The sequence below is a fragment of the Salmo salar genome, chromosome ssa04 (genome assembly GCF_905237065.1).
Source record: "Salmo salar chromosome ssa04, Ssal_v3.1, whole genome shotgun sequence".
NCBI lineage: Eukaryota > Metazoa > Chordata > Actinopteri > Salmoniformes > Salmonidae > Salmo > Salmo salar.
In genome coordinates, this window is record NC_059445.1 from 79992776 (window position 1) to 80017815 (window position 25040).

At 46.1% G+C, this 25040-nt stretch overlaps 2 protein-coding genes across 2 annotated transcripts; one reads left to right on the forward strand and one right to left on the reverse strand.

Annotated features, from left to right (window-relative positions):
• The first annotated feature begins 362 nt into the window (after window positions 1–362).
• LOC123742501 (uncharacterized) lies at window positions 363–7505 on the forward strand. Its single transcript, XM_045717384.1, has 3 exons — window positions 363–654; window positions 744–895; window positions 2858–7505. Exon 3 carries the CDS (start codon window positions 4362–4364, stop codon window positions 6948–6950), a length of 2589 nt encoding a protein of 862 aa, XP_045573340.1. The 5' UTR covers window positions 363–654; window positions 744–895; window positions 2858–4361; the 3' UTR covers window positions 6951–7505.
• A 1049-nt stretch (window positions 7506–8554) lies between these two features.
• Window positions 8555–21161, reverse strand: LOC106603915 (solute carrier family 23 member 1). The gene is made up of 14 exons (XM_014198141.2): window positions 20995–21161; window positions 19658–19831; window positions 18802–18959; window positions 18638–18726; window positions 18478–18545; window positions 17192–17373; window positions 14156–14276; window positions 13550–13706; window positions 13164–13311; window positions 12941–13046; window positions 12263–12392; window positions 11558–11701; window positions 11264–11359; window positions 8555–10915 (listed from the first exon to the last, which is right to left on the reverse strand). Exons 1-14 carry the CDS (start codon window positions 21031–21033, stop codon window positions 10641–10643), a joined length of 1887 nt encoding a protein of 628 aa, XP_014053616.2. The 5' UTR covers window positions 21034–21161; the 3' UTR covers window positions 8555–10640.
• Window positions 21162–25040: the final 3879 nt, after the last annotated feature.

A 25040-nucleotide genomic window follows, 5' to 3' on the forward strand; every position in this document is an offset into this window, starting at 1 on the left:
GGTATGGTCGGCACGGTAGTGTCCCATCAGACACATTTGGCACTGCACCACGACACATTTATCACAGGGGGGGTTGGTTATCTCAACTGCTGAATCATGATCCCACAGCAGCACTGCTGCAACAACAGTCAATAATACAAAACGTTCAAAATGGTATGATGTTCATTCTAAAGAATAAACACTTATACTATAGCTATCAAAGTTCATGTATGTATTAGGTGCCTACTATGTGCCCTTCTGTAAAAATGAACTATTACATAAACTAAATTGTAGGTTTCCAGCTAGTAGTACATACAGTGTATCACCATCCTCAAATGACCAATCAACCATTCCATTTAGAGGAGTCATTTAGTGGCCACAGCCCTATCTCCCCAATGATAGCGCTATAGGGCTGCAGCGGCTATATTTAGCCAGCCCTGTGACTGTGTGTAAACTGGCATTGCTATGTGGATTCCAGTGGTATGCTCAGCTCCAGCACAACCCAACCAGCACCTGCTACTTCGAGTTTACTGCCAGGCTGTCGTGTCAGCTCCTGCTGGGCCAGGACCACATAGCCCCAGGGCCCAGGGCCAAACCTCAAGAGACGAGAAAAGAAGGTCAGACAGTCATCCAGTCTCCAGTCATCCATTTATTTTAGACGGTGAAGAGGAGAAGGTTGGCGTAGTTAATTTTGTTTTGATTTCTATTTTTTGTTGTATTTGAGATGTCTAGACATATAAAGGCCTGTGGTTCTTTGGTTTCAGGTTTTGTTGGAGGAGGATTTGACTGGACTGGTGGTTGATGTGTGAAGAATTTTCTCCAGGCTGGGCTGTAGGATCTGTTCATAGGAATTAGGTTGTGGTTCTCTTCACAGCTGACATGACACGAGGGGGGCCTTCATCTACCTCACATCAAGGTAACTGTAGATGTCTTACTGGAAGTGTCAGGTCTCACTTTCACAGACACTGCCAGCTACAAACACACGGTCAGGGGAGAATACCTTTAAGTCAGATCAGATGCATGTGCAGGCCTTCAGAATCCCACTTACCTGATAACTATGAGGTTTTCACAAGACTGACAGAGGTTTCATAGATAATGTAGATGTTATACATTAACTGTTAAATACCTTGATACATTTTATTTTATACTATGCAGCACTTTTAGATTTGTTACATAAAAATAGAATACAAAAGTTAGATGAACAAAACATGATTCAAAACTGTGTAAATACAGTCGTGGCCAAAAGTTTTGAGAATGACACAAATATAAATTTTCACAAAGTTTGCTGCCTCAGTGTCTTTAGATATTTTTGTCAGATGTTACTATGGAATACTGAAGTATAATTACAAGCATTTCATAAGTGTCAAAGGCTTTTATTGACAATTACATGAAGTTGATGCAAAGAGTCAATATTTGCAGTGTTGACCCTTCTTTTTCAAGACCTCTGCAATCCGCCCTGGCATGCTGTCAATTAACTTCTGGGCCACATCCTGACTGATGGCAGCCCATTCTTGCATAATCAATGCTTGGAGTTTGTCAGAATTTGTGGGTTTTTGTTTGTCCACCCGCCTCGAGGATTGACCACAAGTTCTCAATGGGATTAAGGTCTGGGGAGTTTCCTGGCCATGGACCCAAAATATCGATGTTTTGTTCCCCGAGCCACTTAGTTATCACTTTTACCTTATGGCAAGGTGCTCCATCATGCTGGAAAAAGCATTGTTCATCACCAAACTGTCCCTGGATGGTTGGTAGAAGTTGCTCTTGGAGGATGTGTTGGTACCATTCTTTATTCATGGCTGTGTTCTTAGGCAAAATTGTGAGTGAGCCCACTCCCTTGGCTGAGAAGCAACCCCACACATGAATGGTCTCAGGATGCTTTACTGTTGGCATGACACAGGACTGATGGTAGCGCTCACCTTGTCTTCTCCGGACAAGCTTTTTTCCGGATGCCCCAAACAATCGGAAAGGGGATTCATCAGAGAAAATGACTTTACCCCAGTCCTCAGCAGTCCAATCCCTGTACCTTTTGCAGAATATCAGTCTGTCCCTGATGTTTTTCCTGGAGAGAAGTGGCTTCTCTGCTGCCCTTCTTGAGACCAGGCCATCCTCCAAAAGTCTTCACCTCACTGTGCGTTTAGATGCACTCACACCTGCCTGCTGCCATTCCTGAGCAAGCTCTGTACTGGTGGTGCCCCGATCCCGCAGCTGAATCAGCTTTAGGAGACGGTCCTGGCGCTTGCTGGACTTTCTTGGGCGCCCTGAAGCCTTCTTCACAACAATTGAACCGCTCACCTTGAAGTTCTTGATGATCCGATAAATGGTTGATTTAGGTGCAATCTTACTGGAGGCAATATCCTTGCCTGTGAAGCCCTTGTTGTGCAAAGCAATGATGACGGCATGTGTTTCCTTGCAGGTGATTGACAGAGGGAGAACAATGATTCCAAGCACCACCTTCCTTTTGAAGCTTCCAGTCTGTTTTTCGAACTCAATCAGCATGACAGAGCGATCTCCAGCCTTGTCCTCGTCAACACTCACACCTGTGTTAACATGAGAATCACTGATATGATGTCAGCTGGTCCTTTTGTGGCAGGGCTGAAATGCAGTGGAAATGTTTTTTGGGGATTCAGTTCATTTGCATGGCAAAGAGGGACTTTGCAATTAATTGCAATTCATCTGATCACTCTTCATAACATTCTGGAGTATATGCAAATTGCCATCATACAAACTAAGGCAGCAGACTTTGTGAAAATTAATATTTTTGTCATTCTCAAAACTTTTGGCCACAAGTGTACATGTTAGGATGTATTTATTTAGGTTACTTTTCATTTAAAGGCGTCATTGTGTAAACCCAAAGTTTTATTCTTCTTTCTTTCTGTAGTTCTGATTAAGGTGCCGGATAAAAAGAAACTGAATCAAGCTTTAAACACCGAAGAACTGTTATTAAGGATGTAACTTGGACGACATCCTACACTGCATTTAAAAGAGGAGAGCATTGTGACAGTGGGGTCATGTCGGAAAGGACCTTTCCATGGGGTATTATCGACGACGAGGAGGAGGAGGATAATGGGACTTTGACGCCAACTGATGACGTCAGTGATTGGACTAGTTCCTACTGCGCTGTCCTATGTTCACTAAGTGATTTTGGTGAGGTGGAAGAACCAAAAGACACACCATCTCCTGAGCCCCAGCCTCTAGTCTGAGGTCTGTTAACACCATCTCCTGAGACCCAGCCTCTAGTCTGAGGTCTGTTAACACCGTCTCCTGATCCCCAGCCTCTAGTCTGAGCTCTGTTAACACCGTCTCCTGAGCCCCAGCCTCCAGTCTGAGATCTGTTAACACCGTCTCCTGAGCCCCAGCCTCTAGTCTGAGCCCTGTTAACACCGTCTCCTGAGCCCCAGCCTCTAGTCTGAGCTCTGTTAACACCGTCTCCTGAGCCCCAGCCTCTAGTCTGAGCTCTGTTAACACCGTCTCCTGAGCCCCAGCCTCCAGTCTGAGGTCTGTTAACACCGTCTCCTGACGCCCAGCCTCTAGTCTGACGTCTGTTAACACCGTCTCCTGAGCCCCAGCCTCTAGTCTGAGCTCTGTTAACACCGTCTCCTGACCCCCAGCCTCCAGTCTGAGATCTGTTAACACCGTCTCCTGACCCCCAGCCTCTAGTCTGTGCCCGCTAATACCACCTTCATCTCAAATTACTGATGCTGTTCTACTGTTTGAGCCCTGTATAACCAACCTGACAGAGGAGGGGAAGAGTACAGATGGGTCAGGTAAAACATCAGATGAAACTTCTGCATCCAAAAAACAGTGGCACAGTGGCTGCCATCCTCACTGATACTGACACCAATGAGAAGTCCTTCTCCCCTCAACCCAGATTCACCTGTAACAGATCCAAGGCAAATCAATACAACCTGGACAAGGGACGAGAACACATTGGCAGACAGCCTAACGAGGTTTCCACAACACAGAGAGGTTCCCAGTATTTGTGATACTGAAAGTAAACTCCTTAGCAGACACCCCATGGAGGGTAACCCTAACCCTAACGCCATGGAGGGTGGTCAGGAGGAGCAGTGGGAGGGGTTGGACTGCACAGAGGCTAGCTACAGAGAGGAGCAGACGGAGCTGTCACTCAGAGCCAGAAATAGAAAAGCGCCTGCAAGCTGCATCTCGACACTCAGGATCTGCAGTCAGGAATCCCAGCGTGTTGTTATTCAGAGTGTTCCCTCGCAACTGGGCAGCAACACCAATGACAGAGCCCTCCCGGATCCCAGAGCTTGCCAACGGACAGCCAGGAAGACGCCTGGAGATCCAGACCGCTCCCTCAGAAACCCTGTAGAAGCACCTGGTGGCTCCACAAAGCTCTACAACACAGGGGTGAGACATCCACCATGACCACCAAGTTCTACGAGACTGACAGAGACCTGGCCTTCAGCAAATACTACTGCCCCCAGACAGACTACTTGGATGTCTACAACTCCAGCTGTAGGTCCTCGACCCAAACGTCTACAGTCAGCGACTGGTCAGAAGATGATATCTCCCTCCAGCTGTCCTCGGTTGGGTCAGCTAACATCCAAAGCACAACAGCATGCTTAGAAACCGGCAGCTTCGAATGCATTGATGTGGCTATGGAAAACCAAGGGGAGGTGTACAGAGGGGGGATGAAAACCGTTCCCAAGAGGCAAATCCAACTCAAGAGACGGGACACGGCAGAATCACAAGACAGCGATAAAGGTGAGGTGACAGATGAAGGCCGATGTACACCCTGTACAGTCAACCACCGCAGGGATGTGTTCATGCGTCAGCACAGCACCCCGGCTGCCTTTCACCAGGAGTCACATGGGATGGAGTCGGAGAACAGGACAACTCAGGCAGAGCGAAAGCAGAGGCTCCAGAAGTCCGTTTCCCTGGACGAGACCTCCACAAAAACCAAAATGGCCTCATGTATCATTAAGAGTGTCCTGTCAAAGAAGATGCAGTTGGAGCAGAATCTTCAAAACTCTGAAGTGAAAGAAGGAGCCTTCGCACCTGCAGAAGTCCAGAGCAACGTTAAGGACTCTCACCAGAGCCCTCTGGCAGTCAAAGAGAACACAACTGATATGAGCTCCGTTGATTCACATAGACAGAGTAACTCGATCCAATATCATCAGGTTGCAAGTGCCAAAACACACCAAAAGCTGCTTTACAAACAGAACTCAATTCCTCTGGTGAGCAGCTTTGGAGGGTCAGAGTTTCAGAGGATTTTCACTAAGAGGGCTGGAATAGCCACCGCTCTAGAGAGTGAGGAAATAGAACGGCAAAACCTCAGGGAAGGGGCTCTACCGTACGCTGACCGGAGCCCTGGGGATGGACTATCCTGTGACTCAGCAAAAGACAAGAACAGGAGCACATGTTGTTCTGGTTCAAGTAGAACTGGAGGCAAACGGACTCCGGTGAAAAACACACCAGAGGAATGCAACAGAGGGGAGGGGGTCCATAAACAACAGAACCCCCTGCCTAAGGCACTACAGAGGACTGATATACTCTGGGAAAGTCAAGACGGTCAGCAGCCACTAATTCGTAAAGGTTTATCAGGAAAGGTGATAGAGCCAGGGGACAGGGGAGATGTACAGTTCCTGGGACCGTCTGGGAACATGGGGACACTTAAAGCCATGGCTCCAGTGCATGTTGTGAGGGATGTGAGGAGGCTGGTGAAAAATACCTACAACCTGTCTTTCAAAAATGTAGGGGACACTGTTTTGGGACAAGAGGACAGATCCCCATCCTTCTATCAGCAGTCTATGTATGACCAGGTCAGCCACAGAGAGGCCTGTGGGGTCAGAGCAGCCAGGCCTGATGAAAAGCTGTTTGTGAAGAAAGTGTCCCCTCTGGCACCTCTGAATGTTGTGAATACAGCTTTACTTTACACCGCCCCGAAGGGATATGTAACCAAAGCCACAGCTCTCCATGAATCACAAGACATCGTTTCTAACACTGGATTTACAAATGTCACACCCCAAAGCCTTGTAAAACCTTTTGGGAGAAGAGACAGCCAACCTCATATCAACCAATCTGATTCAACGTCAAAATACCCAAACAAAGCAGAGATGCCCCGGCAGACCTGGTATTCAGTGGAGCTCCCTCGTAAGTGTAATCAGCGACAGTGTGAAAGGACAGGCACCACCAATGGAAAACAGAAATCACCACCAGCGGAAAATAGTTTTACTGCAGTTCCAACTTATTACTCATCAGCAGCATACCAGCCAGAACAGTATCAGTGTTCCAGTGTCAAGGATAACAACCAAATTCAGGGCCCACCACCCAGATACCAGGCTCAAACTACACTCGCTTGCACACCATCCCCTGCCTGTGTACAGCTCAACACCACTGGGACTCCAAAGACGCTGATGTCTTCCTTCTTTTATCCAGCCAACCCAATGAGCTACCACACAATCCACACCCATGAAGGAAAGATGAGTTTCATACAGGCCCCTGTACTGATGCAGCCTTCACTTCAAAACCTGCCTTTCCAACTGCTGAGCGGAGAAAAATACGCCCCTCGGCAGCCAGCAGGGAATGGAGAAATCAAAATGCCCTCCCCAGAAACACAACAACAGCACTACATGTGCAGCACACAGGGTTTCATGGCCCCATTCAGCACAGAGTACAGGCAGGGCAGTGCGGGGCTGGTGTACCCTGAGATGGCTGGAGCTCAGGTTTATGGAAAGGGACCCCGACACATGCTGATCGACCCGGAGACAGGGAGATGTTTCTACGTCGACGTTCCCCAACTTCCCCCTCAGCCACAACGCAAGATGCTGTTCGATCCAGAAACCTGCCAGTTTGTGGAGGTGCTGCTGCCACAGCAGACGGTGCCTACTGCAGTACTGCCACCAGTGTATGCAATGCCCGGCCACTCACTGCAATTCCCAGCCATGTACACTCCACAGTGCTTCTCTGTTCAGGCTCATCCACAGGAGATGCCTCACACCGGGCCTTGAGACGTCTACCGGACTGCAACAGCAGAACACTACCACATGACTGCACACTGCACTATCCAGGAAGTATGGACTGTGTGGGTAAGCCACCCAAGGCTACCCAGTGATAGATCAGACAGTCTCAGCTACATACTGTCAGGTTGAGTAAATCTTGCGTATCAATCATAGTCATTAAAATCAGTGTCTCATCTCTGATTCGGAGACTCCTGACAATACCGATTAAGATTAGAACTACTGGGACTTTACATCATCATAAAGCTGTGTGAGAGAACAGAGGGCTGCTGATGTACAGTCCTTCAGAAAGTATTCATGCCCCTTGACTTATTCCACATTTGGTTGTGTTAGGCTGGATGAAAAATAATAATCATTCTCAACCGTATACACCCCATAATAACAAAATAAAAAAATATGCTAATTTGTTGATAATTAAATACAGAAACATCTCATTTACATAAGTATTTACACCCCTGAGTCAATACATGTTAGAATCCCCTTTGGCAGTGATTACAGCTGTGAGTCTTTCTGGGTAAGTCTCTAAGAGCTTTCCAAACCTGGATTGTGCAACATTTGCCCATTATTCTTTTCAAAATTATTCAAGTTCTGTCAAATTGGTTGTTGATCATTGCTAGACAACCATTTTCAGATCTTGCCATAGATTTTCAAGTATATTTAAGTCAAAACTGCAACTCGGCCACTCAGGAACATTCACTGTCTTCTTGGTAAGCAACTCCGGTGTAGATTTGTCCTTGTGTTTTAGGTTATTGTCCTGCTGAAAGGGGATTTAATCTCCCAGTGTCTGGTGGAAAGCAGACTGGACCAGGTTTTCCCCTAGGAGTGTACCTGTGATTAGCTCCATTCGGTTTCTTTTTAACCTGAAAAACTCCCCAGTCCTTAATGATTACAAGTACACCCATAACATGATGCTGCCACCACTATGCTTGAAAATATGGAGCTTGCTACTCAGTAATGTGTTGCATTGGGTTTGCCCCAAATAGAACACTTTGTATTCAGGACAAAAAGGTAATTGCTTTGCCACATTTTTTGCAGTATTACTTTAGTGCCTTGTAAACAGGATGCATGTTTTAGAATATTATTATTCTGTACAGGCTTCCTTCTTTTCACTCTACCAATTAGGTTAGTATTGTGGAGTAACTACAATGTAGATCCATGCTCAGTTTACTCCCATCACAGCCATTAAACTCTGGAACTGTTTCTAAGTCACTATTGGCCTCATGGTGAAATCCCTGAGCGGTTTCCTTCCTGTCTGGTAACTGAGTTGGGAAGGACGCCTGTATCTTTGTAGTGACTGGGTGTATTGATACACCATCCAAAGAAATTCAATGTCATCTACCAATAGGTGCAGTTCTTTGTGAGGCATTGGGAAAACACCCTGGTCTTTGTGGTGGAATCTGTGTTTGAAATTCATTGCTCGACTGAGGGACCTTACAGATAATTGTATGTGTTACAGAGATGAGGTAGTCATTCAAAAATCATGTTACACACTAGTATTGCACACAGAGTCCATGTAACTTATTATGTGACTTAAGCACATTTTTACTCCTGAACTGATTTGCCATAACAAAGGGGTTGAATACTTAATGACTCAAGACATTTCAGCATTTTTTTATTTCTATTAATTTGTAAAAATTTCGAGAAACATAATTCCACTTTGATACTATGGGGTATTGTGTGTAGGTCAGTGAAAAAAAATCTACATTTAATACATTTTCAATTCAGACTGTATCACAACAAAAAGTGGAATAAGTCAATAGGGTATGAATACTTTCTGAAAGCACTGTATGTGTTGTTTTGCATACCTAAAATGCATACAGTGTGTTTCTCCCTGGTTCCATGAACCCTCCTCTTCCTACTGACAATGTGTATTTGTGGGCAGAAACCTGATGATCTTTGTTGTTGGTGGTAATGTTTTTCATGTCTAGTTGTGTAATATAGATAGAACAACACATTCTTAAAAACACAGATTATATTTTTCCACATTTCAAAGGAGAAATGTAGAAATTAGATTTTTAGTGGTTGATATTTTTTACATGAGTGAAATGTTTTCTAAAAATAACAACAAAGTTTGATAGGACCAGATTTTTCCTATGACCTGCATAAGCTTTGTTGTCTTTTCCATCTTACCATTGTTTACTTGAAGAGCGTGACCTGAACAAAGCGAGAGGGCAGCTGTCGACAGATTACAAACTAATCGCCAGGGAGACTGCAATGGGCGCTATTGACAGACACTCTGAGGGAAAAAGGCTCAGAGTGTAATATGGAAGGGAAATTTAAATTCAACATCTTTCCATCATGTCACAGTGAAATCAATCATGAACAGTCATAAAGATACGGATCCTGTGCTTCCTTGATAGATCAATAGATCCTAGCCTCTTGGTTTGCGCCTTTTTAGAATCACTTCTAGAGGTCACACCCGTGTCACAGTCTTCCAATCTGTACAGTGTTGTTTCATGGTTCAGTCTCTCAGTTAATAGTACAGTGTCGTTTCCTGGTTCAGTCTCTCAGTTAATAGTACAGTGTCGTTTCATGGTTCAGTCTCTCAGTTAATAGTACAGTGTCGTTTCATGGTTCAGTCTCTCAGTTAATAGTACGGTGTCGTTTCATGGTTCAGTCTCTCAGTTAATAGTACAGTGTCATTTCATGGTTCAGTCTCTCTCAGTTAATAGTACAGTGTTGTTTCATGGTTCAGTCTCTCTCAGTTAATAGTACGGTGTCGTTTCATGGTTCAGTCGCTCAGTTAATAGTACAGTGTCGTTTCATGGTTCAGTCTCTCTCAGTTAATAGTACAGTGTTGTTTCATGGTTCAGTCTCTCTCAGTTAATAGTACAGTGTCGTTTCATGGTTCAGTCTCTCAGTTAATAGTACAGTGTCATTTCATGGTTCAGTCTCTCAGTTAATAGTACAGTGTCATTTCATGGTTCAGTCTCTCAGTTAATAGTACAGTGTTGTTTCATGGTTCAGTCTCTCTCAGTTAATAGTACAGTGTCGTTTCATGGTTCAGTCTCTCTCAGTTAATAGTACAGTGTCGTTTCCTGGTTCAGTCTCTCAGATAATAGTACAGTCGCTCAGTTAATAGTACAGTACAATTACCATGTTGACTTGACATAGAAGCCTGTGGGATTTCTTTCTTCTGGCACTTTGTCAAATCCGTCTCTAGACGTCTCTACTCTCATTGGTCTGTTTAACATGTTATTCTAACACTTAATAATGTAAACAAACATTTGACAGTCAAAAGTAGGAATGCTTTCCTTAATTATACTTTAGTTTTATATCATAAATGTTTTTGAATAAATGTTTGAGTTCAGATCATCAGATGAGATACACTATCATTACTTATAATTTTGTACACTATAAAGACTTACTAAATAAACCCTGTTAATGTTGTCTCTGCTTCTTCAATACAGTCTACACACAAGTATAAGGTCAGTATGCATCTGAATATATGACTCTTTGTTCTTCAACTTAGAAACAGAATGCTGTAAGGTGGTAGTGGACAGTAGACAAACCTCCCAAATCAATGTGGTGAGGAATGTGCTAACATTCCAGTTTCAAAAATGCAACATCATTGCAGACAGTGCATTTTTCGATTACAACTGTAAGTGTCCAAAAACAAGAAATAGCTGTGAAAAATACAGCTGTATGAAATGATCTTAAAGATGAATCATTGCAGGGTTCCTATACTTTGGTGCAGGCCAAGGTAATTGTTGTGTCCATGCGTAAACTCTCATGCCTCTCTCTTAATTCATCCTCCATGTTTTCCTGCACGCTGTCCTTCCGTCTGCATCGCATGAAGCCTTGGAAGCTGGGGCAGATGGGTAGATAGCGCAGGAAGCTGACTTTCCTAACGCAGCTCATTCCAATAGGGAAGTCATAAGTACACATATTCGCTGAGCTTTCCCCCCTGCTCTCATCTGCCTTCCAGTCCAGCAGCCCTCTCTCCCTCCTGGTGCCTGTTTAAACCGTACGTACATACATACATACATACATACACACACACACACACACACACACACACACACACACACACACACACACACACACACACACACACACACACACACACACACACACACACACACACACACACACACACACACACACACACACACAAACAAACATTGGTAGTTACAGGCAACGGTTGAGCAAAAATGGAAAGATTGATGTGTCCCATAGTGATATTGTGGTGTCACATAAACAAACACAAAGCAACTGATTATCTCTTTGATCAGCGTGTGACAAGGTGACTGGTAGCTCCTGTTAATGAGATGAGGTTTCACATTCTCACATAGCATGCATACCTGGGATGGTGTTATCCAGAGCAAACGCCAGGAAGCCTCCGACAAACATCTCCGTGGTCAGGAGCACTGTAAGGATTTGATCCACCTCTGCAACTCCTGAGGACGGCAATAAAACATGTATTACCAAATGAATTATCCTAATCATTATTCATAACATCAACATAATATTCCATACTAAAGCTTGATAACAGTCGAACTGTACACACTGTAACTCTCTAAAGCCACTCCTACACTTCCTCTTAAGATGGAGATGTCTTTTCATATCAGTAAAAACCTTTTCAATGTGCAGCCCACCTGTTTGGATGCAGCCGGGATGCATGTCTAGGTAATTGGGCAACATTAGGCCAAAGAACATGGAGAAGCCGAGGACAAAGAGATTCCTAGAGGAGTTGAGGTCTACACTCTGCAGGTTGGACAAGCCCACAGCTGTGATCATACCTGCAGGGCATAGACACAAACAACAGAGGGCTGGATAAGGTTATTATTGTCTCATTGTTATCTGTGTTTCTAGCTAGAGACATATTTACTCATCCCTTCTCAAATAGAGGTGAGCTTTCTGTGATCATACTGCCCCCTGGTGGGGGGGAGAGAGAGAGACAATACCACAGTGTGCCATCACAGCAGCAAGATGTGTGACCTGTTGCCACAAAAAAAGGGCAACCAGTGAAGAACAAACTCCATTGTAAATACAACCCATATTTATGTTTATTTATTTTCCCTTTTGTACTTTAACCATTTGCACATTGTTACAACACTGTATTTATAGATAATATGACATTTGTAATGTCTTTATTCTTTTGGAACTTCTGTGAGTGTAATGTTTACTGTTCATTTTTATTTTTTATTTCACTTTTGTTTATTATCTACTTCACTTGCTTTGCCAATGTTAACATGTGTTTCCCCTGTCAATAAAGACCTGTGAATTGAACTGAATTGAGTTGAATTGAATTGAGAGATGACGCTGTGTGTGAGTTCTCTGTTAGGAGGTTAGTAACTCACCGAACAAGGTGCAGAACATGCCACCTAGAATGGGGTCAGGCAGCGATGCAAAGAGGGCAGTGAATTTCCCCACAGTTCCTAACAGGAACATTATGGCTGCGCCGTATTGTACTACCCTCCTGCTTCCCACCTGTGTGTAGAGAGAGAGACATACTACAACGTGACTCAATGTGAACTGTGCAACCTCTGGTATCAGCTCATTGTTTATTCATAATTATTAACATAAGAGTTCATGTAAAGATGAGCAGACCTTTAGCTAATAATCATGTGGCAATAATAACAATCGATTTGCATTGTGACAAAGCACTTGCACTGGAGAGCATGCCAATAAGCCTTTATCCGTTTCAAAAAGATAATTTTGCTGATTCCAACTTGAACTAGACAGCTTGAGATTACATATCTACAATCGTGTTTTTCATGACATAGATGAAAGACAAGGGGCTTAGGGGCCAACAGGGTCATATTTAGACAGCCTCCTTATGTCAAATTTACATCAAAAGTCGAAACGTTTAGCATTTTAGCTAACCCATTTCCTAACCATAACCTAATTCTCCTAACCAGCTATGTTAATTCTCCTAACATGCTGCGTAAGTTCTCCTAACCTGCTACAAAAAGTCAATTTTGTCATAAGCTGTACTCCATCTAGTCAAAATGAGTTGAGGGGCTAAGCTTCCTTACCTTAGTGATTCCCAGAACTCCAATGTTGGGACTGGAAGAGGTGGAGCCATTTCCTGTACCCAGCAGTCCTGCTATAATACAGCACACCCCCTCTGTGAAGATACCCCTAGTACGGGAAAGACATGACACAGACATACATCAACACAGGGTACTGATGCTTGACAATAAGAGCCTTAGGTCCATGTTAGAAGTCGAACCCCCGGTGTAGGAGACTGATGCTCACCTGTTGATGGCATGGACAGGTGGAGGAGGTGCCCCTGAGAGCCGGGCACAGGCGTAATAGTCCCCGATAGACTCTACGATACCAGCTAGTGTGGCGCTGAACATGCCCAGCACCCCAGCGATGGTCACCGTGGGCAACCCCCACTGACCTATCAGAGACACACAGACATCACACGTCTGAATCCTCCTCCTTTGCAGCAAGATGAAAGGCAATGGAAATAAATGACAACTCAGATCATTTCCCCATTTAAAATGATATACAAGGTCATTCTAAAGTGACTAATAAATGAGCAGTGTCATCCGCTTTCTTAACTTGACCCTTGCTCTAGCTCGTGTGTCCAAACTGCCCCGGTGTGTGAGACAGTGGAGGTAATGCTGGTCCCTTACAGGGGTAGGGGACCCGGAACCAGGGGGAGAGGGTCATGATGTCACCACGGGCGTCTGTGCGTGCCTTCTGTCCGTACCTGCTGGGGTCACTGGGCAGCACATCGGTCAGGGTCAGGATGTAACATAGCAACCACACCAACATGATGGCCATGATGATCTGAACACAGGAAGAACAACATAACATGTCATATAACGGAATCATAGGGATTCCGAGATTCCAAGTTATAATTTTGGATGTGCCTAGTCTGTGCCATATTTGTATATTATTTTACAGCCATTTTCATCAGAAAGCTAATTCTTGGCTTTAACATAACGGTGACATGATCCCTGTCGTCTGTGTCTGTCTATTACAGTGAGTCATTTCTATAGCCTGACAGTGTCCCCACCACATGTCTGGCAGCACTCACTAAGGCAGTAGCATTCAGGGCACTGCAGTAAAATGGGCCTCCGATTCTCTTATAACCGTTCAAGATTTGTATGACATGATGTGCCGTGAATGATTAGTCTGATGTATTTAACAATAGGTCAAACCCCACATGAGAACATGTTATTAGTATGACTTTCTAACATCCCTGTGAGACAGATGTGTGCTGTGTTGGTTCTAACCGGGAACATCTTAAAGATCTGAACCCTGGCGGTGCTGAAGCCTTTCTTTCTGTTGTAGGAGGGGAGAGGGAAGGACCAGTTCCTCAGATACTGAGCAAACAGCACGATGAGGAAGATGGACCTGGGGAGAGGCAGTGATATTGTTACACCATAACCCAATAAAAGACATCAAACAGGGACAAAGTAATTACGTTAACAGTATGTGATTAGATTAAAAGCTTCAATGACCTCGACGTAAGACGATAAAGAGTCTCAAGCCCAAAACAAGGTAAACCATTTAAACAAAAGAAGTGAGGAAGGGAGGTAAGAACAACATACCACACACAATAATACAACTCAAGACAACATAGATGGATCTCAAGTGTCAAAACACGAGAGAAACCTGGGAGGATCAGATGGAGAGAGCATAGAGAAACCTGGGAGGATCAGATGGAGAGAGCAGAGAGAAACCTGGGAGGATCAGATGGAGAGAGCAGAGAGAAACCTGGGAGGATCAGATGGAGAGAGCAGAGAGAAACCTGGGAGGATCAGATGGAGAGAGCATAGAGAAACCTGGGAGGATCAGATGGAGAGAGCAGAGAGAAACCTGGGAGGATCAGATGGAGAGAGCAGAGAGAAACCTGGGAGGATCAGATGGAGAGAGCAGAGAGAAACCTGTGAGGATCAGATGGAGAGCAGCATAGAGAAACCTGGGAGGATCAGATGGAGAGAGCAGAGAGAAACCTGGGAGGATCAGATGGAGAGAGCAGAGAGAAACCTGGGAGGATCAGATGGAGAGCAGAGAGAAACCTGGGAGGATCAGATGGAGAGAGCAGAGAGAAACCTGGGAGGATCAGATGGAGAGAGCAGAGAGAAACCTGGGAGGATCAGATGGAGAGAGCAGAGAGAAACCTGGGAGGATCAGATGGAGAGAGCATAGAGAAACCTGGGAGGATCAGATGGAGAGAGCAGAGAGAAACCTGGGAGGATCAGATGGAGAGAGCAGAGAGAAACCTGGGAGGATCAGATGGAGAGAGCATAGAGAAACCTGGGAGGATCAGATGGAGAGAGCAGAGAGAAACCTGGGAGGATCAGATGGAGAGAGCAGAGAGAAACCTGGGAGGATCAGATGGAGAGAGCAGAGAGAAACCTGGGAGGATCAGATGGAGAGAGCATAGAGAAACCTGGGAGGATCAGATGGAGAGAGCAGAGAGAAACCTGGGAGGATCAGATGGAGAGACAGAGAGAAACCTGGGAGGATCAGATGGAGAGAGCAGAGAGAAACCTGGGAGGATCAGATGGAGAGAGCAGAGAGAAACCTGGGAGGATCAGATGGAGAGAGCATAGAGAAACCTGGGAGGATCAGATGGAGAGAGCATAGAGAAACCTGGGAGGATCAGATGGAGAGAGCAGAGAGAAACCTGGGAGAATCAGATGGAGAGAGCAGAGAGAAACCTGGGAGGATCAGATGGAGAGAGCAGAGAGAAACCTGGGAGGATCAGATGGAGAGAGCAGAGAGAAACCTGGGAGGATCAGATGGAGAGAGCAGAGAGAAACCTGGGAGGATCAGATGGAGAGAGCATAGAGAAACCTGGGAGGATCAGATGGAGAGAGCAGAGAGAAACCTGGGAGGATCAGATGGAGAGCAGAGAGAAACCTGGGAGGATCAGATGGAGAGAGCAGAGAGAAACCTGGGAGGATCAGATGGAGAGAGCAGAGAGAAACCTGGGAGGATGAGATGGAGAGAGCATAGAGAAACCTGGGAGGATCAGATGGAGAGAGCATAGAGAAACCTGGGAGGATCAGATGGAGAGAGCAGAGAGAAACCTGGGAGAATCAGATGGAGAGAGCAGAGAGAAACCTGGGAGGATCAGATGGAGAGAGCAGAGAGAAACCTGGGAGGATCAGATGGAGAGAGCAGAGAGAAACCTGGGAGGATCAGATGGAGAGAGCAGAGAGAAACCTGGGAGGATCAGATGGAGAGAGCAGAGAGAAACCTGGGAGGATCAGATGGAGAGAGCAGAGAGAAACCTGGGAGGATCAGATGGAGAGAGCAGAGAGAAACCTGGGAGGATCAGATGGAGAGCAGAGAGAAACCTGGGAGGATGAGATGGAGAGAGCAGAGAGAAACCTGGGAGGATCAGATGGAGAGAGCAGAGAGAAACCTGGGAGGATCAGATGGAGAGAGCAGAGAGAAACCTGGGAGGATCAGATGGAGAGAGCAGAGAGAAACCTGGGAGGATCAGATGGAGAGAGCATAGAGAAACCTGGGAGGATCAGATGGAGAGAGCAGAGAGAAACCTGGGAGGATCAGATGGAGAGCAGAGAGAAACCTGGGAGGATCAGATGGAGAGAGCAGAGAGAAACCTGGGAGGATCAGATGGAGAGAGCAGAGAGAAACCTGGGAGGATCAGATGGAGAGAGCAGAGAGAAACCTGGGAGGATCAGATGGAGAGAGCAGAGAGAAACCTGGGAGGATCAGATGGAGAGAGCAGAGAGAAACCTGGGAGGATCAGATGGAGAGAGCAGAGAGAAACCTGGGAGGATCAGATGGAGAGAGCAGAGAGAAACCTGGGAGGATCAGATGGAGAGCAGAGAGAAACCTGGGAGGATAAAATGGAGAGAGCAGAGAGAAACCTGGGAGGATCAAATGGAGAGAGCAGAGACAAACCTGGGAGGATCAGATGGAGAGCAGAGAGAAACCTGGGAGGATCAGATGGAGAGAGCAGAGAGAAACCTGGGAGGATCAGATGGAGAGCAGAGAGAAACCTGGGAGGATCAGATGGAGAGAGCAGAGAGAAACCTGGGAGGATCAGATGGAGAGAGCAGAGAGAAACCTGGGAGGATCAGATGGAGAGCAGAGAGAAACCTGGGAGGATCAGATGGAGAGAGCAGAGAGAAACCTGGGAGGATCAGATGGAGAGAGCAGAGAGAAACCTGGGAGGATCAGATGGAGAGAGCAGAGAGAAACCTGGGAGGATCAGATGGAGAGAGCAGAGAGAAACCTGGGAGTAGGATACATTACAGAGAAGAAGGGAGGATGGATTGTGCTCTTACAGTGCTGAGAGGCCCCAGTGAGACCCGGCTCTGTCCCCAGCGGTCTGGAATACAGACAGGCCGATGAGGGACACGGTGGGGGTGACGGTCAGGGGCCCGATGTAGTCCAGCAGGAGACCAGGGAGACCCACCAGCCCGATGACCACCTCCACCACACTGGACGCTATGATGGCACCCTGGATCTACAGGGGCAGAGAGACCAACTGTTATTATCATTAGCTATCTCTAGGACCACCATTTGACCTGACCCACAATCCCTGGCTTCTAGTTATGTCTACATGATGTCTCTGATAATGTCAATCAAAGTGAGATATGCTACAGTTCAGAAAGATGGACCCCAAGATGGAGGCTCACTGAGAGATGCTACAGTTCAGAAAGATGGACCCCAAGATGGAGGCCCACTGAGAGATGCTACAGTTCAGAAAGATGGACCCCAAGATGGAGGCCCACTGAGAGATGCTACAGTTCAGAAAGATGGACCCCAAGATGGAGGCTCACTGAGAGATGCTACAGTTCAGAAAGATGGACCCCAAGATGGAGGCCCACTGAGAGATGCTACAGTTCAGAAAGATGGACCCCAAGATGGAGGCTCACTGAGAGATGCTACAGTTCAGAAAGATGGACCCCAAGATGGAGGCTCACTGAGAGATGCTACAGTTCAGAAAGATGAACCCCAAGATGGAGGCTCACTGAGAGATGCTACAGTTCAGAAAGATGAACCCCAAGATGGAGGCTCACTGAGAGATGCTACAGTTCAGAAAGATGGACCCCAAGATGGAGGCCCACTGAGAGATGCTACAGTTCAGAAAGATGGACCCCAAGATGGAGGCCCACTGAGAGATGCTACAGTTCAGAAAGATGGACCCCAAGATGGAGGCTCACTGAGAGATGCTACGGTTCAGAAAGATGGACCCCAAGATGGAGGCCCACTGAGAGATGCTACAGTTCAGAAAGATGAACCCCAAGATGGAGGCTCACTGAGAGATGCTACAGTTCAGAAAGATGGACCCCAAGATGGAGGCTCACTGAGAGATGCTACAGTTCAGAAAGATGGACCCCAAGATGGAGGCTCACTGAGAGATGCTACAGTTCAGAAAGATGAACCCCAAGATGGAGGCTCACTGAGAGATGCTACAGTTCAGAAAGATGGACCCCAAGATGGAGGCTCACTGAGAGATGCTACAGTTCAGAAAGATGGACCCCAAGATGGAGGCTCACTGAGAGATGCTACAGTTCAGAAAGATGGACCCCAAGATGGAGGCCCAGTGACAAGAGGCAGGAAGTACCTCTCTTATCCTTGGGTGCCAGATGTGGGAGGTGTTCAGAGGAAGACTCCAGTTCCCATAAATCTCCTCTGTTGAAAGACAGACACAATAGCTCATTAGTGAGATTCTGTCTTTGATTGGGCCATATTCTACTGACATAGGATGGGACTGTGTGGTGCACCTTGAGGGGGACATTTCCATCTATCCAGCCCTAAGATGGCTTGGGCAGGGATGAGGAAGGCAAAAGCACTGGCCTGGAAAAGAGGTAACCTAAACATAGAAGATAAAACATGTTACACAATACATTCCAAGCATTAGAAGACACGCACATACATACACACGTACCTGACTCCAAATGTGGTCTGTATGATTGTGGTGATTCCCACGCAGGTGAAGATGGTTCCCACCAGCTGACTGACCGTGTACTGGTCTTGTCCCACACACATGGCCTCCGCCAGCAGGAAGGGCACAGCGATGGTCCCGCTGAAACATGTCAGGTAGTGCTGCGATTAAAGACACAGTGTTAATCATCATGGAGAGAGGGGGGGGAGAAACACAGGGCGGGGGAGAGAGAGAGAGAGAGAGAGAGAGAGGGGGGAACAGAGGGAGGGGGGAGAGAGAGAGAGAGCGAGGGGAGAGGGGGAGGGAGAAACAGAGGGAGGGAGGGAGGGAGGGAGGGAGGGAGGGAGGGAGGGAGGGAGGGAGGGAGGGAGGGAGGGAGGGAGGGAGAGGAGGGGAACAGAGGGAGGGGGAGAGAGAGAGAGAGCGAGGGGGGGAGGGGGAGGGAGAAACAGAGGGAGGGAGGGAGGGAGGGAGGGAGGGAGGGAGGGAGGGAGGGAGGGAGGGAGGGAGGGAGGGAGGGAGGGAGGGAGGGAGGGAGAGAGAGAGAGGGGGGGACAGAGGGGAGGGGGGAGAGAGAGAGAGAGCGAGGGGGGAGGGGAGGGAGGGAGGGAGGGAGGGAGGGAGGGAGGGAGGGAGGGAGATACATTTGGGGGAAAGAAGGCACACAAGAGACGAAGAAACAACTACTGATAGAAAGGCGGAGTCAGAAAACCATTCATGAAAACTAAGAGTGTGAGAGAGAGAGAGAGAGTGAGAGTGTGTTTGAGTGTGTGTGAGAGAGTGTGTGAGTGTGTGTGTGAGAGAGTATGTGGTGAGTGAGTGTGTGAGTGTGTGTGTGAGAGAGTGTGTATTTGTGTACCTGGAGGCCCAGTAGAATGCAGAGGTACCACGGCGGGACATCCTCTATGGTGTAGATCATGTCAGAGCCTGGCCGCTGCTTCCCCCCCTCAGCACCCTCCTCCTGTCCCTCTGCGGCCAGTTTCCCCTCCTCAGCACCCTGCTGCTCCTCTGTCTGAGTCTGGACATCACAACTCTGAAAGGGAAGACAGAGACATTCACACATCCAACGTAAGATGGGGTAACTTGGCATACACAAAGTTTGAAAGTCACACGATGTTCAACAACTGGGAATAACCGATGACCTCTCAGACGTCATATAAAATACCTTATATGGCACAAGATTGTCACCTACGTGATTTTTCACTGTCCCATACTTTTTATTTAACTAGGCAAGTCAGTTAAGAACAAATTCTTATTTACAATGACGGTCTACCCCGGCCAAACCCGGACGACGCTGGGCCAATTGTGCGCCACCATATGGGACTCCCAATCACGGCCGGATGTGATGCAGCCTGGAATCAAACCAGGGTCTGTAGTGACGCCTCTAGCACTGAGATGCAGACCGCTGTGCCACTCGGGAGCCCACCATATGGCCTTGCCATCTCCACCGAGGCCAACCCTCAGGCACAAGACCAACTGGGTGTCACATCTCCTTTAATTGACCTACTCTGTGAATGATCGACATGGCCCTGGATTACGTTATAACCCAGAAGAATGTCACCATCACCGTGGTCGGTTGTCATGGTTCTCGGTGTTGACTGTTTTGAAAGATGATGCAAGAGGAGCACTTCCATGACTAACTCATCAAAGTAGACTGGAGTAACACAGAGTTTTGGTACAGGGATCTAGGTTAATAATATCCTCTTGGTGTTTCAATACATTCCACTGTGAACAAAATGTATCACCTTTACATCTTTGTCAGAGAAACAATGTTAGAACTGTCTTCTACAACTCAGTGTGTCCACTTTTGCTATGAGGTATTGTGTCTTCAAACAATAGCCACAAATATTCCCCAAAAAGCATGGTTTCAGATATCAATGCAGAACCATTCTCCACAAGTTGTTATTCAGTTAGACATCATGGCAGTAAATCCCCTAATCTGAGCACACCTTGGTCATTTCACCCCAAAGGTAAACAGAAATACTTCGAAAACATCCAATTATGCAATATACTAAGTGTAAAGCTAAATTATTCAAGTTAACAGAAATACAGCTCACTAAGGACCTACACACCAGACATGAACTCAACCATAACCCATCATCTTACCAGGCCAGACAACGTACAATTACAATTTAAACATTCACAACAAAACTAATCTCATCAATGTATTGAAATTATAGTAAATGATGACTTTACCTTGAGGTCTGGTCGTATTTCTGTTTGCTTCTTCTTCATCTGGACTCTCAGTTGTTTGTGATGGATCCTTCGTTTCCTTTTTTGGTGCTGCCCTCTTCTCAACTAGCCAACACACGTGTGACCTCAGCCCTATACAGGAGTACAGGGCCCTTTTATGGGGGTTGAGGGGACCAGATGAGCCAGGTTAATAATCTGCCCCTGAGATGGACTTTACCCACTCGTTCTGTTTAAGAGGCTGAGACTGTAAAACTAAAGGAAAAAGATCAAAGGGTCAAGAAGACACTTCTTGGAATTAGAGATAGTGGGCAAGATCAGATTAGCCATCAGAAAGAACTAAACTCAGCAAAAAAAGAAACGTCCTCTAACTGTCAACTGCGTTTATTTTCAGCAAATTTAACATGTGTAAATATTCAACAACTGAGACATAAACTGAACAAGTTCCACAGACATGTGACTAACAGAAATAGAATAATGTGTCCCTGAACAAAGGGGGGGGTCAAAATCAAAAGTAACAGTCAGTATCTGGTGTGACCACCAGCTGCATTAAGTACTGCAGTGCATCTCCTCCTCATGGACTGCACCAGATTTGCCAGTTCTTGTTGTGAGATGTTACCCCACTCTTCCACCAAGGCACCTGCAAGTTCCCGGACATTTCTGGGGGAATGGCCCTAGCCCTCACCCTCCGATCCAACAGGTCCCAGACGTGCTCAATGGGATTGAGATCCGGGCTCTTTGCTGGCCATGGCAGAACACTAACATTCCTGTCTTGCAGGAAATCACGCACAGAACACGCAGTATGGCTGGTGGCATTGTCATGCTGGAGGGTCATGTCAGGATGAGTCTGCAGGAAGGGTACAACATGAGGGAGGAGGATGACTTCCCTCTAATGCACAGCATTGAGATTTCCCGCAATGACAACAAGCTCAGTCCGATGATGCTGTGACACACCGCCTCAGACCATGATGGACCCTCCACCTCCAAATCGATCCCGCACCAGAGTACAGGCCTCGGTGTAACGCTCATTCCTTCGACGATAAACGCGAATCCAACCATCACCCCTGGTGAGACAAAACTGCGACTCGTCAGTGAAGAGCACTTTTTGCCAGTCCTGTCTGGTCCAGTGACGGTGGGTTTGTGCCCATAGGCGACGTTGTTGCCGGTGATGTCTGGTGAGGACCTGCCTTACAACAGGCCTACAAGCCCTCAGTCCAGCCTCTCTCAGCCTTTTGCGGACAGTCTGAGCACTGATGGAGGGATTGTGCGTTCCTGGTGTAACTCGGGCAGTTGTTGTTGCCATTCTGTACCTGTCCCGCAGGTGTGATGTTCGGATGTACCGATCCTGTGCAGGTGTTGTTACACGTGGTCTGCCACTGCGAGGACAATCAGCTGTCCGTCCTGTCTCCCTGTAGCGCTGTCTTATGAGTCTCACAGTACGGGCATTGCAAGTTATTGCCCTGGCCACATATGCAGTCCTCATGCCTCCTTGCAGCATGCCTAAGGCACATTCACGCTGATGATCAGGGATCCTGGGCATCTTTCTTTTGGTGTTTTTCAGAGTCAGTAGAAAGGCCTCTTTAGTGTCCAAAGTTTTCATAACTGTGACCTTAATTGCCTACCGTCTGTAAGCTGTTAGTGTCTTAACGACCGTTCCACAGGTGCATGTTCATTAATTGGGAAACAGTGTTTACAGTTTTTCTCAATTGTTTACACACAAATATTGGTACTTGAGACACAATGACCACAACATGTAACTCATGCACCAACCCCCTGAACCAATTCTGCTAAACTACAAGCACAATTCCTGCTTTACACTCAAATTGCAGTTCTAAAACACTTTTTTCAAAACACTACACACAATTCTTTGCATTTGGCACAATTTTCATGCAGAAAATCTCTTGTTTTCACAATGAACACACTGCCATTCAAATATGCACACTGACTCATCACATGGGCAAACAGCCATCACACAGTTTTACAATTAGCAATCAGAGCTTTAGCATAAAAGGGCAACAGGTGAGCTCTTCTGTTTTGGAGCAATGGATGCCAACATTGGAAACAGAGGCAGAGCCAGAGGACGACGGGGAGGACAAGGATGAGGAAGGCCTAAGGACCGTAATCTCTGATGAGATCCGAGCCACTTTGGTTGATCGTGTGGTCAACCATGGTCTAACAATGAGGGAGGCTGGGCAAAGAGTACAGCCAAATTTGAGCAGGTACACTGTATTATCCATCATCCGGACATTCCGAAATGAGAATAGGTAAGAAATCTACTCTCACTAGAAAATTGCAGTACTGCATATCAATATGGTACTCAATGAGTACAGTAGTACAGTATTGCCTGTGGACTGTTCTGTAGGACTGTGAAAAATAAAGTGTGTTTCAAGTATTTGGGAAATGTATTCCTACTTTGTATTTACAGTATTTGACTATTTGTTTGGCAGAACTGAAAGATTACCAACACAAGGTGGTCGGGAACGTGTTCCTGTCCTGAACAGGAAACTGAAATCATCAACATGGTCCTAGAAAATAACGCCATAACATTACGGCAAATACAAAGAAAAATAATAGAAAATAATGACATTTCAAAATATTGATAGGGTAAGCTTATCAACACTGGACCGTGTCTTGCGCAGAAATAATCTCAGGATGAAGCAGGTCTACAGGGTGCCATTTGAACGCAATTCAGAAAGAGTCAAAGAATTGCGATATAACTATGTGCAAGTGAGTCCTATACAATCCCACAATTGATGCATACTCTCAACACTGTATAAATTATACATATTTCAGTATTGTAATCATAATGATTGTGCTTCACAATAGTGACCACTCCATGTCTATTTCTGATATTGTCATGTGTGTTTCCGAGAGTCCTTGAGCTAGAGGTGGCTGCAGAGTAGCACCAGTTCATCTTCATTGATGAGGTTGGATTCAACCTCACAAAAAGACGAAAGAGGGGAAGGAATATCATCGGCCAGCGTGCCATTGTTCAAGTCCCTGGCCAGCGCGGAGGGAACATCACAATGTGTGCAGCGATTCCCCACCACGGCGTCATCCATCACCATGCTACCCTTGGCCCCTACAACACCGCCCATCTGATCACATTCCTGGACACCCTACACAACACACTCATTCCACCAGATCAGGTAGATGGCCCAGAGCAGCTCAGGTACGTTGTCATTTGGGACAAGGTAAGTTTCCACAGGGCTGCTCTGGTTCGTAACTGGTTCACTGCCCACCCACGCTTTTTAGTTTATCTCCCTCCATATTCTCCATTCCTCCATCCTATTGAGGAATTGTTTTCTGCCTGGAGATGGAAAGTGTATGACCGAACGCCACAAACGCGTATACCTCTTCTCCAAGCTATGGAAGACGCATGTGGAGATAAAGCAGCTGATGCTTTTCATGGCTGGAATCGCCATGCTAGGCCATATTTCCCCCGCTGCTTGGCCAGGGAAAACATTGCTTGTGATGTGGATGAGGTGCTGTGGCCAGACCGCAACAGAAGAGAGGATGCAGCATATTTTATTTTACTGTAACTGCATACATTAAATTCTTCTGTTTTGTATGTAGACCACTGTATGTGCAACTGTGTTGGTTGGGAATGGGATGTACATTGTTTTTGTGGGAAAAATAAAATATATTTGTTACCGTGTATTTGTGTGTTCTGAGTATAAAAACAATATTCTCAAATATTGTACAACACACTTATGTATGTACTGTCTGTAGTAATGGCAACACTGAACCAAAAAAAAGGCTTAAGTCATTATGATGAATGGAGAAGAAGTGTTTTCCATTCACCTTAGTGTTTTACATTGAGCACATCAGTGTTCAACTGGTTCTTATAAATGTCTATTCATATGATGGTTTATGTGTGTCATTTGAAAACAAAATACCATTTTGATAAGAAATAACATTGTTTTGAATGTAAAGTTTCATTTTGCTGGAGAATTGAAGGGTTTTGCCCATTGTGTGTGTTTTTTGATTTGTGTGTAGAGTTCTGAGAATATGAGGTATGCTTTCAGAAAATGTGTGTAAACAATCGAGAA